The sequence below is a fragment of the Diplotaxodon limnothrissa genome, linkage group LG18, assembly GCF_057381915.1.
Source record: "Diplotaxodon limnothrissa isolate DT_005_m linkage group LG18, D_limnothrissa_male_GT1.1, whole genome shotgun sequence".
Classification (NCBI taxonomy): Eukaryota; Metazoa; Chordata; class Actinopteri; order Cichliformes; family Cichlidae; genus Diplotaxodon; species Diplotaxodon limnothrissa.
This window is the reverse complement of record NC_140613.1, coordinates 41,340,628-41,351,910: the sequence shown is the minus strand read 5'-3', so window position 1 is coordinate 41,351,910 and position 11,283 is coordinate 41,340,628. Positions and strand designations below refer to the sequence as shown.

Sequence of the window (11,283 nt, the reverse complement as noted above, 5' to 3'; positions counted from 1 at the left end):
CTGCAGTTCTGGCCTCTATCTGGTAATAACATCCACATTAGTATTACAGGGGAGGGGCTCCAGGCCGCTTTGGAAAATACCCCTATTGCGTACTTTTGTTGATGCCAAACGATTGGCATGTGTGCATTAGTTCATAGATAACATGACAGTAAGTGAAGACCTGTGCAATCTCAGGCAGACTTATTAGATTCATCACTGTGGATTCATCATGAGTGATGAATCCACAAATCTCCCAATAGTGTGTTTAGTCCACACTGCAGTGAAGAGGACATGTGACTAATGCGTTTGTTTCCCACTGACTGCATGATCCCTGCCTGGAAGAACAACTCTACAGCTTTAATTTGGGATCATTTTGGGTTTAAAGACTGAAAGTATCATTCAGCCATACAACATGTCAGCAAACTAAACTAGTTGCTGTGAGACTGTAAAGGATATGATTCATAGTCAAGTTTCTGGGTGAGAACTCCAGTCAGAATGAACTCAGCATTGTGGACATCTGGAAAACAGAGACCACAAGAGTGCAAATGAAACACAATGTCAACTTTATGAAGACACTCTGTAAAAAAAATAAAATGAGGATAAATACAAGTGGGCCCTGGGAGAGCATCTTACCAATGTTTTTCAAGAAGTATTCCCTACAGAGGTGAAGGTCATTGTCGCAGGAAATTAATATGATCTCCGGAAGGTTCTGCAACCAAATGCCAACATGTGGTTACTGATTTATAGAGAAAAACTGTAATAAAAGACTTCTGTCAAACACATGTCTGTTTTATTTTGTGCTGAAATGAAAATACATGAAATAAAAGCTACACTCCTCCCAGGTTTCTGCCATATTGTCACAAGAACCCACCACCTCTGTGGACATTTACGAGTGCCTAGAGACATGAAAGAGTTGCAGCAACTTTCAGCACCTTATTCTGATTGTGCTCCATGATCTTTCTGTATGAGGGCTGCTTGGTCAGCAGCTTTCCTCCGGCGCTCTCCAGAATGGACTTCATTGTGCTGAGGCTTGGACAGATCCCTGGTGTGAGGTAGAAGTACTTCCCCTGCATCACCGTGTCACAGGAAACGCAAAAAGAGACTCAACCGTTAATCATCAGAACAATTAGTACACTGGTTTCCAGTTAGTCCAGCTCAGTTTAAATATACTAGTTCAGTCAACTGACCCACTATATATAAAGGCCTAATATATTTAAATGTTGTTGTGTGATCATCAGCACGAGTGACTTTTTAATAGTTGAACAAAAAGGTAAAATGAGTTTAGCACTTCTGAATAGGGCTGTGCAATATGACGAAATACATCAGATATGAAAACATCTGTCGTTTCAAATTATACGCTATCGTTTGTTTCATGGTGTTGCAAAGCACACTGTTTACAGCAATATTTGTTCATCGGGGCACAGAGAATCCCAGCATGGCCAGTGAAGAGGAGGCAGGAACAACTGGCTCCAAACAGACCAGTCAAAACAAATCAAGGACCTTATTCCTAAACGAGGGGCTGTAGCATGGACATGGTTTGGTTATACAAACTCTGACACGGACCAGAAAACTGTACTATGCAAATTATGCTGCAAACCGGTCCACCTCAGACTCAAACACAACAAACCTCTTCTAATGCAAGAATCACGTGAAAGAGGATGGAGAGAGCTGAGAAGCAATAAAAAAAGAGCCGTCAGGTGCTCAAAATAAACCTTAGACTCAAACGCTTTTCCCCGCAGCGCCGCATGTAAGAAATACAAAGAAAACAGCGGCCGTTACAACTTATATCTAAAAATATAGTTTCATGCATCGGTCAAAACACTTGACTCCAGGTACAGGACGCCCAGCTGAAAACACTTCACACAAGTCGGGTTCCCAGAACATATATTGTTATCAGGATATGATTTTGGTCACATGGCACAGCCCTACTTCTGAATTCTTTAACTGGCATCAAGAAAAAGACGGTTTTTGGTTGAACACAGCAGTTATGTTGTCAGAGGACCTTAAAGAGAGGTGCACTTTGGGCTCTCTTTAGCGACTCCTCCAGGCTGAAGCCAAACAACACCTCCGCTTCTGCGTCCCTCAGAGTGCAACTCTGCTCGTCTGTAACACACACAACAGGTTTGCTCCCGTTAACGAAACATATACAGGTAAAACCGCAGCACAAGACCAATTTCAGTTCCACTTTGATCTCTACAAAACACAGTTAGATAAGAAAAAGGAGGGGTGGGACGCAAACATACCCACAAACTTCTGACTCCTCCAGCTTTCCTCCAGCCACTCTGGGGTGACTATGTGTTTGACCACCGACATGGCAGTGAGGAACTTGACGGTGCGAGTCACCTTACTGGCCACAAGGTGAGTGACTTTCTGACTGCTGTCTGCAAGCTCACCACCTAAAGCATGTAACCTCTGCAGGAGGAAAGGGGACACATTCAAATAGCAGCTGAGGCTGCAGATGTGCTTTGAGAGTAACTTCAGCGTTCTCACTAATCTGAGCTTCAGTCTAACAACACACTAAATGTTTGAGCGTGGGAAGGCTGCTTTCACCTTGGTGTACTGCTGTACTTGCATAGGCTCAAAGCCTGTGAACATGACCCGAGGAGTGGACTCTGGAGGAAGCTTCTTACTCGGGGACTGGATCTCTTCCAGTCTTCAGAGACAGAAATGCAAAGTATCATTAGAACATGGCAGTCTGGAGGGTGTGTGGTCCAACTCTGTTCTCGTGCAGAGGAGTGACAGGCTAGTCCCTAACCTGCTATACCGACCTGGCCTTCTTGTTTGCAGGTGGGTTTGCTGAGTCGCTGATCTTCTGCTTCTGCAGCAGCTGGAGGCTCTAAACACCAAACAGACGCCACAAAAGCACAATCAGACGAGCCGGTACACTGTTCCTCTGTTGCTTCTCTCTCTTCTATGACTGATTCAACTTTTTAAGGACAAACGCACTAAAAAACAAATCACTCTCACACAGATATTTTCCTGTGAATAACTGCCCCCAACAACTGAAGAGGTGTGTGAGGTGTTGTGGTTAAAGCTAGAAATGTGTGACGTTATGTCAATCCAAGAGTCGGAAAACTGTCTGGAGCAGAGGATTCAGAGCAGGCTGAGAGAGGGGTTACGGAGCTTCTCGACATTCCAAACAAAAGAATGTGAAGAACACTGTGACACAAAAACTCACCGCCAAAGCTTCAGAAGAGACTTTGATTGGTGTTCTCCAAGCGGCTACAGAGAAATGCACAAGGTAATCAGGACAGTATCTTAAAGTGTGGCCATTCCAAGTGATAAAACATCAAAAGCTCTTCACTCTCCTGACGAACCAAAATCAAGCCACACAAAACCAGAGCTGTGTGGCTCCAGTCAGGTTAGACTAACTAAGCATACCCCACAGGAGAGAGTGTGTGGCAAGTAAGAGATATTGGGTAATATCTTCATGTAATTGCTCACTACGTAACAACTCCAGTGACGGCGTACATACCAAGCAGGTTCTGGACCAGCTGTGGGTTAGGCACCAGTGGTTCAGGATGTGTGTAGATGGAGTATCGGCTGTGCTGGATTTGTCTCAGTGCTTCAAAGTTGCCCAGCAGTATATCACACAGCCACTGGGCATTCACACAAGGGATCTTCCACTCCTTGGCCTTCTCATATTTAAGCCCACTGGGTCTAAAGTGATATTAGCAAGACAACCATAAAACTGACAGTGTGCTTGAGAAGTGAAGGTTCTCAAGCAAACTGAACGTTCAACCTTCACACAAGAAGGTTCAACTGAAAAATGTTTAAAAGAAAATGAGACATTTCAAACAAGTTGCAACAAAGTTGGGAAATAAAAGAGTGAAAATGCTGGATTAACAAAACAAAGCATCTGATCTGACTAAAAAAGGTTAACACTTAGGATAAAGAGAAGCTTGAAGATAGGCTGAGTCCTTCACACATACAAATGAGGAGGAGTACACTCCAAGAACGACATAAAACCAAAAGTAAGATAGTTCTTGTATAGTTTGAGTTCTATGGATATACTGCGTGCAGTACAAAAGAATACCCAAAGAGGAACTCATCTACCCGACCCCAACTCTTACTCTTTGCAAATGAGGACAGTGTTACTGCGACAAAGATATCCGGTGTATCTGGCACCAGCCAGGTAGGCCATCAGTTTTAGATCATCTCTGTCAGCATCCATAAAACCCGTCACTGATATGATCTGAGGAAAGACGGCAACAGAGAGCTGGAGTAAAGATCTGACAAGCAGAAATGCTTCCTGCCAATTGGAGTGCAGTATTTTGAAGTTCATTAAGTTCACCAAGTACAAAGACTGTAGAAAAACTACTGTTAAAAGAAACGGCAGACGTACATGCTGAGAACAGGGTTTGGCTCCAGGAGGGAAGGCAAATGGCACATGTAACGTCCGGTGAGGAGGAACCATCCTCTTCTTCTTCAGCACAGTGTTGAGCCAGTGGGCGGTTACACAGCGTTTCCCCTCTCTGAGTGCCTGGAAGAGGAAACGTGCTTTTGGTTCAATTTCAACCAGCAGAAGTTCAGTATTTATCCTCTATACTCTGAGGAGACAGCGGGTAATATCGGTCCCATTCAAGGGTTTGTCTCATTCCATCGCAATAAAGTATCAATTAGGTGATACTAAATGTTGCACTCCAGTTAAAGGCCAATAATGATTAGGGATGGGTACCGGTATCGCACCGGTTCTGACATAAACGGTAGTAACCAGACCGAAAAGCAGCGCACATTTCAGTGCTTTAATTTGGTGCTTTTTTTCCCCCTGAGACGTGATACACTTTGGATTCTAGCCAATCATTTTACCTTTGTAAGCGTAGTAGGCGGGCCCAGGTACGTACGTTCTTTTAGAGCAGAGCTACAGATTAAAAATGCCCAAGGCGAAGCGGTCAAAGTCTGGCTGTACTTCACAGCAAAAGATGCAAACTCAGCAGCAACAAGTGCTTTAAGCTGATACTGTGCAAAGGAGGTAACACCTCGAATGTGATGAAACACCTGGCGACGCATAGCGTTTTTTTTTAAAAGCCGAGAAATCCACCCTATTTGATAGCTTGCTGCGAGACCTCACACCGAGCACATCTACTGCGGGTGTAGCCGTAGCCCTGCCAGTGTAGCAGAAATGATGAGGATGATGATGCAGCAGCAGCCGTTCTTCTCTGCGTGAGTAGCTTAATGTTGTTCGTGTGTAATTTACGCTGAGTAGGCTAACCACGCTATTACATGAATGCATGTAAGGTGAACTAGCAAACACCGTCGTAGTTACATGCAGCTATCTTCTTGTTTGATGGCAGATACTCCCTTCACCCTGGCCAAAAAGGCTAAAATGACCAAAGAAAAGTGGAAAACAGTTAAACATGAGAGGTTTTTGGACAAAGTTTGTGTTTTTTCCATTGTTTAAGCACTGCTTCCAGCCAAGAGTGATACCATATATGCCCCATAGCTGCAGAAAAGGCTAACATTGTTATCTTTTCACAAAAAAAACAGCTGAACATGAGAGGTTTTTGGACAAAGTTTGTGTTCTCCATTCTTTAAGCACCGGCACCATTTCAAAAGTACCAGTTTGGTACTGGTATCGGATAAAACCTAAACGATACCCATCCCTAATAATGAATGAGTACGAAAACATTTATGATAGTCATACTGGGATTCCACACTCCATAAACTGTGTCTGTTCTCATGGGAGACATCCTTACCTGTACGTACATGCTGCTGACCTGACTTTCACACAGCAGATGTGTGCAGCGGCTGGTTAGGGTTGGATCAACTGAGCCTCCACACGCCTGAATGACCTGACGAAGGAGATCGGTAAACAAACACTGATCTGTCTGATGCTCAGCATTGTTTCCTGTCTTTCACCCTACTTGGGTACTCATACTCTCTCTCAGTGACTTACCCTCTTCCATGTAGCAAGGAGCTGTTTGTCAGCCATCTGTTCTGGATAGTCGGCAATACCAAACACACAGCCCAGGAGGAAGCCATCCTGTGGGACTGCGGAAAGAAAGAAATTACTGTCACTGAATCACAGACTGAAGAGAGTGCAGGACTGACAGCAGTTTCAATCCTGCAGTTACCAGAGACCCAGCCTTCTATAGAAATTCATCATCTCAATCAGCAGGTGTGCTTATTTTCTTAATTAGACTTAAAAGACTTGGACAGGTTCAGTTTGTGGTCACACAGACTTTGTGTGACTGTGTTTCAGTGCATTCTGTGATCTAAACTCACCCATTAAAGCACAAGTCACGCAATAACACGAAACAATATCAAGCCAGCAACAGATAATCAGTCACCCTGTATTACTTGGAGTCTCCTATGTTGGAAAGATAGGTGGTGAAAACAGCTGCTGTCCTCTCAGCCATCAGAGCTGACTCTTTCTCCCGTCTTCGACCTGTGCTGCTGCTGACTGTGAGCACAGCAGCACATCAGTTTCTGTGTGGCCATTACACCACCTATTAGTGTTTAACCCAATGACTATACATGACCTTTCACCTCTGTTGGATAAAATGAAAATCACGACTTGTCCAAATGACATACTACCTGCTGGGCTGTTTAAAAAAAGCTCTCTCTGCTATTGGCTCCTCACTGTAGAGATATGCCTCTGTTTTAACAGGTGTGGTCCCTCGGCCCTTTAAGCATGCTGTTGTTTTTCCCGATATTAAAAAAGAGCAGTTTGGACCCAACAGAATTTAAGAATTATAGGTCCATCTCCAAGCTCCCGTTATTGTCTACAATTCTGAAAAAAGGAGTTTCACATTAACTTGGGGCTTTTTTAGAAAAACATGAGATGTATGACAAATTTCAGTCTGGATGCCACTCAAAGGAAACCACATTACTTAAAGCGACATAGTCACAGTTATGGTTTTGCTGGACTTTGAAACCGTCGACCCTACCAGCCTGATGAACAGGCTCCGGGATGTAGTCGATGTGTCCGGTCTGGCTTTGCAGTGGTTTCAGTCATAACTTTCCAACAGATCTTGTAGCATTTTTGCAAATCAGTTTATGTCACACTGTAAGAACCTGACTAGTGGGGTACCAAAGGGTTCAGTTCTTGGACCTATTCTTTTTCTCCTGTACACCTCTAGGACTTATAATTAGTCAGTTCCCTGATTTGTTTATCACTTCTATGCTGATAATATTCAGCTTCAAAAGTTGTTCTTTTTAAATGCTTTGTTTAGCTTCCACTGAACAGTGGCTTGCAGGTAGGGCCGCCACAAACTATTATTTTGATAGTCACTAGTCACCAATTATTTTTAGTCGACTAATCAGATCATCATCCACTGGATGTAAAATGTACAGCTTATTGCACCAGCAGCATCTGCTCTTATTTAACTATCATTAGCTTACAGCTTGAAGTGTTTAAGGTCTGTGCTAACTAAAAATAAAGACAAGATGATAGTTTATTAAATTTTAATGAAATTTGCAGATTGTCTCAGGTTTAAAAATATTTAAAAAAAATTTTAATAAACATTTTAAAATATAACAGCACACTGGAGTAAACTCTCGACCATCTCACACTTCTGTTTTATCAGTTCTCTCTTTGACGTTTATTCAGCTGTGTGAAAACTATAACTTTAATCTCAGTCAAACCAATTTACTGAGGAACAAATAAAACACTGAAAAAAGCCAAACAATAACATTTTTAAATTATCTGAGTGACTTATATATCATGTTTAACCTGAGTAGCGAAAGACCGCGGGGGGTTTGAAAACGATGTGCCGGGAGTCCGGTGTTCTCGCCGGCTCTAGTGAGCCTCGAACCCCAGCTAGCTATCGAGCTGGTGGGTAAGAATAGAATAGAATAATCCTTTAATTGTCCCACAAGGGGAAATTTGGTTGTAACAGCAGCCAAAAAGACACATATACAAACAAACAGTACGCAGGACACAGAGCAGAAACATACACAATTTTTCTTACATATTTACATTGAGGACAATGGTTACTATATACAGAGTACTGTACAGTTATTAAATTAAATAAAAATAACTACAGATAAGAGGCAAACCAGGTTGTAGTGCGAATCGGTTAACTTTTTTCAGTTACAGCGCTGATGTGAACATCTATGTTTGTTGGGAGCAGGTCTGATTGTACAGTCTGACAGCTGCAGGGAGGAAGGACCTGCAGAAACGCTCCTTCATGCATCGAGGATGCATCAGTCTGACACTGAAGCAGCTCTGCAGTTCAGCAACATTTACATGCATGGGCTGGGAGACTGTCCATCAGAGATGTTATTTTGGCCAAAGTCCTTCTGTCTCCCACCACCTGCACTGGGTCCAGGTGCATCCCAGAACAGAGCTGGCCTTCCTGATGTGGTTATCCAGCCTCTTCCTCTCAGCTACTGATAAACTGCTGCTCCAACATACAACACTGTAAAAAATGACAGATGCCACCACAGAGTCATAGAAGGTCTTTAAAAGCGCTCCCTGGACTCCAAATGACCTCAGCCACCTCAGCAGGTAGAGTCTGCTCTGACCCTTCCTGTAAAGAGCATCAGTGTTGTGGCTGCAGTCCAGTTTATTATTCAGGTGAACACCCAGGTACCTATGAGAGTCCACTATCTCAATGTCCACTCCCTGGATGTTCACCGCTGTCAGTGTGGTGGGTCTGCGTCTCTGGAAGTCCACCACCAACTCCTTGGTTTTCCCGGCGTTGATCAGCAGGTGGTTCTGCTGACACCAGTCCACAAAGTCCAGAGTCCACTGTCTGTACTCTGAGTCGTCCTCACCTGTGATGAGGCGACTATGGCAGAGTCGTCAGAGAACTTCTGTAGGTGGCAGCGTGGGGAGTTGATGGAGAAGTCTGCAGTGTAGAGGGTGAAGAGGAACGGTGCCAGCACAGTTCCCTGTGGGGCCCCCGTACTGCAGACCAGCGTGTCAGAGACACAGCCCTGTGTCCTCACATACTGTGGGCGTCCTGTGAGGTAGTCCAGTATCCACTGGGACATGTGGTCGTCCACTCCTGATAGCTCCAGCTTGTCCCTCAGAAGTCGTGACTGGATTGTGTTGAAAGCACTGGAGAAATCAAAGAACATGATCCTCACAGTGCTTCCAGGCTTCTCCAGGTGAGTCAGAGCTCGGTGCAGGAGGTAGATGATGGCGTCCTCCACCCCAATGCCAGGCTGGTAAGCAAACTGTAGCAGATCCAATGAAGACCTCACCAGGGGGCGCAGATGGTTTAGAACCAACCTCTCGAGGGTCTTCATCAGATGCGATGTCAGGGCTACCGGCCTGTAGCAGCTGGGGTCCTTGGGATGGGAGGTCTTTGGTACCGGTACCACACAGGAGGTCTTCCACAGCTGTGATACTTTCCCCAGTGACAGGCTCAGGTTGAACAGATATCCTAGGATGCCACACAGTTCATCTGCGCAGCATCTCAGGAGCCTGGAGCTGAGGCCATCTGGACCTGCAGCCTTCCGCACCTTGATCTTGCGAAGCTCATTCCTCACTTGAAGTGCTGAGATAGAAAGAGAGGATTTTGGGGGAGGGGTGTGTATGTTGGAGTCCACAGAAGCTGGGGGTGGGTGTAATGACTGGGAGCTGGGAGGTGTGAAGTCCTGAGATGAAGGACAGGCAGGCCCTGAAGATGAAGGAGATTGCAGCAGGGGGGACGATGCTGTGGGAGGGGTGGGTGTTTGATCAAACCTATTAAAATATTTATTTAGGTCATTCACCCACCCCAAGTCTCCTGCAGCCTGGGGGGTTGGTTTTTGTCCTGAGATTGTCTTCAGGCTGTTCCAAACCCCTCTGTTGTCCTGTTGCAGCTGCTCTTCCATCTTCCTGCTGTAGTTTTCCTTCCCTTGCCTTATCTTTCATTTCAGCTTCTTCTGAACAACTCTCAGCTCCTGTTTGTCTGCAGATCTAAAGACTCTTCTTCTCCTTGAGGAGAGCCTTAATTTCAGGATTTATCCATGGCTTGTTGTTAGAAAAACAACGTACCTTTTTGATGGGTACGGTGTTGTCCACACAGAAGTTCATGTAATCCGTAATGCAGTCTGTGATGCTGTTGAGGTCATCCTACAGGGGGCTGCAGAGGTTGTCCCACACAGTAGAACGGAAACAGTCCCTCAGGGCCTCTTCAGTCTCTGCCGACCATTTCCTTACTGTGCGTTTCACTACTGGTTCTCTGTGTACCAGAGGTTTATACACAGGATGGACATGAACCAGGTTGTGATCTGAGCCCCCCAGGGGAGGAAGAGGTGATGAGCTGTATGCCTCCTTGGTGTTGGCATACAATAAGTCCAATGTTTTATTGTCTCTGGTGTAGCAGGTGACATACTGGGTGAAGGTGGGGAAAGTGGAGGACAGGGAGATGTGATTAAAGTCCCCAGAGATCAGGAAAAGGGCCTGAGGGTGCTGTGTTTGGAGTCTGCTGGTTACAGTGTGCAGGACCTCACAGGCTGCTGCAGCGCTAGCAGAGGGCGGGACATACACAGCTATCATAATCACGTGTGTAAACTCTCGAGGTAGATAGTACGGTCTCATGCTAACTGCTAGCAGCTCAATGTCCTTACAGCATAGCGTCTCTTTGATAGATAAACTCTGTGAAGCACATCAGGCTGCACTCCCTGTAGCTCCTCTGATGTCGGGTAAGGGCTGCTAGTTCGTCTACTTTATTGGGGAGAGATCTCACATTCCTCATAATAATAGATGGAATCGCTGGCCGGTACCTGCTAACTTTACTGCGACGCCCGGTCCCGGCCCAAGAACTACGTCTCTTCCTCCTCACCTCGCGGGGGATGTTAGCTTGCTCGGCGGTAGGCAGGGCAACGGAGGCTCCAAGGGCTAACAGCTGATCCCTGCTGTAAACAATGGGAGGTCGGACCTCCGAGCGCTCTCCGGACAAAGACGCCGTAAAAATGTAATAAAGAACACGATAGAATTCTGAGCTCCATTGTGGGGGGAAACAAAAACAAACACAAAACAACAGAGAAACATATATTAAAGAGAAAAAAGGACTGTCAGCTCGGAGCTGCTGATACTGGCTGCCAGCTCGGAGCGGCGCCAGAAGTACTGTAACAGACGTCTCCAAAAACATCGGAGAACTTTTTGCAAATATGTGGTGTCTTGATAAACCGAGCAGATATTTGAAGTTTACACAGCTACATTCTCACCTGAAAATATGTCAAAAGTTTATTTTGTGACCCAGAAACAGTCATAAGAGTAATATTCAAACTAAGTAGCCGCCGCCATTGTTGGAAACTGGAATTGGCTGGACCGCGCTATGAATTCTGGGATAGGTTGGGCCACGAAGGATACGCCCGACCCATTCTTCAAACCTGGGGAAATGAAGGACGCATTATTCCGCCGCA

At 45.1% G+C, this 11,283-nt stretch overlaps 1 protein-coding gene across 1 annotated transcript in view; it reads right to left on the bottom strand.

Annotated features, from left to right (window-relative positions):
* Positions 1-407: 407 nt before the first annotated feature.
* The window catches only part of paxip1 (PAX interacting (with transcription-activation domain) protein 1), a 30,440-nt gene continuing 19,564 nt past the window's right edge, over positions 408-11,283 (bottom strand). Inside the window, exons 10-22 of the mRNA XM_085378633.1 lie at positions 5,876-5,970; positions 5,676-5,771; positions 4,325-4,462; positions 4,053-4,174; positions 3,455-3,639; positions 3,158-3,201; positions 2,748-2,815; positions 2,530-2,632; positions 2,223-2,391; positions 1,982-2,082; positions 912-1,046; positions 613-688; positions 408-496 (exon numbers count right to left, since the gene is read on the bottom strand). Of these exons, the coding sequence (XP_085234759.1) occupies positions 408-496; positions 613-688; positions 912-1,046; positions 1,982-2,082; positions 2,223-2,391; positions 2,530-2,632; positions 2,748-2,815; positions 3,158-3,201; positions 3,455-3,639; positions 4,053-4,174; positions 4,325-4,462; positions 5,676-5,771; positions 5,876-5,970 (1,421 nt within the window). The remainder of the gene's footprint in view (positions 497-612; positions 689-911; positions 1,047-1,981; positions 2,083-2,222; positions 2,392-2,529; positions 2,633-2,747; positions 2,816-3,157; positions 3,202-3,454; positions 3,640-4,052; positions 4,175-4,324; positions 4,463-5,675; positions 5,772-5,875; positions 5,971-11,283) is intronic.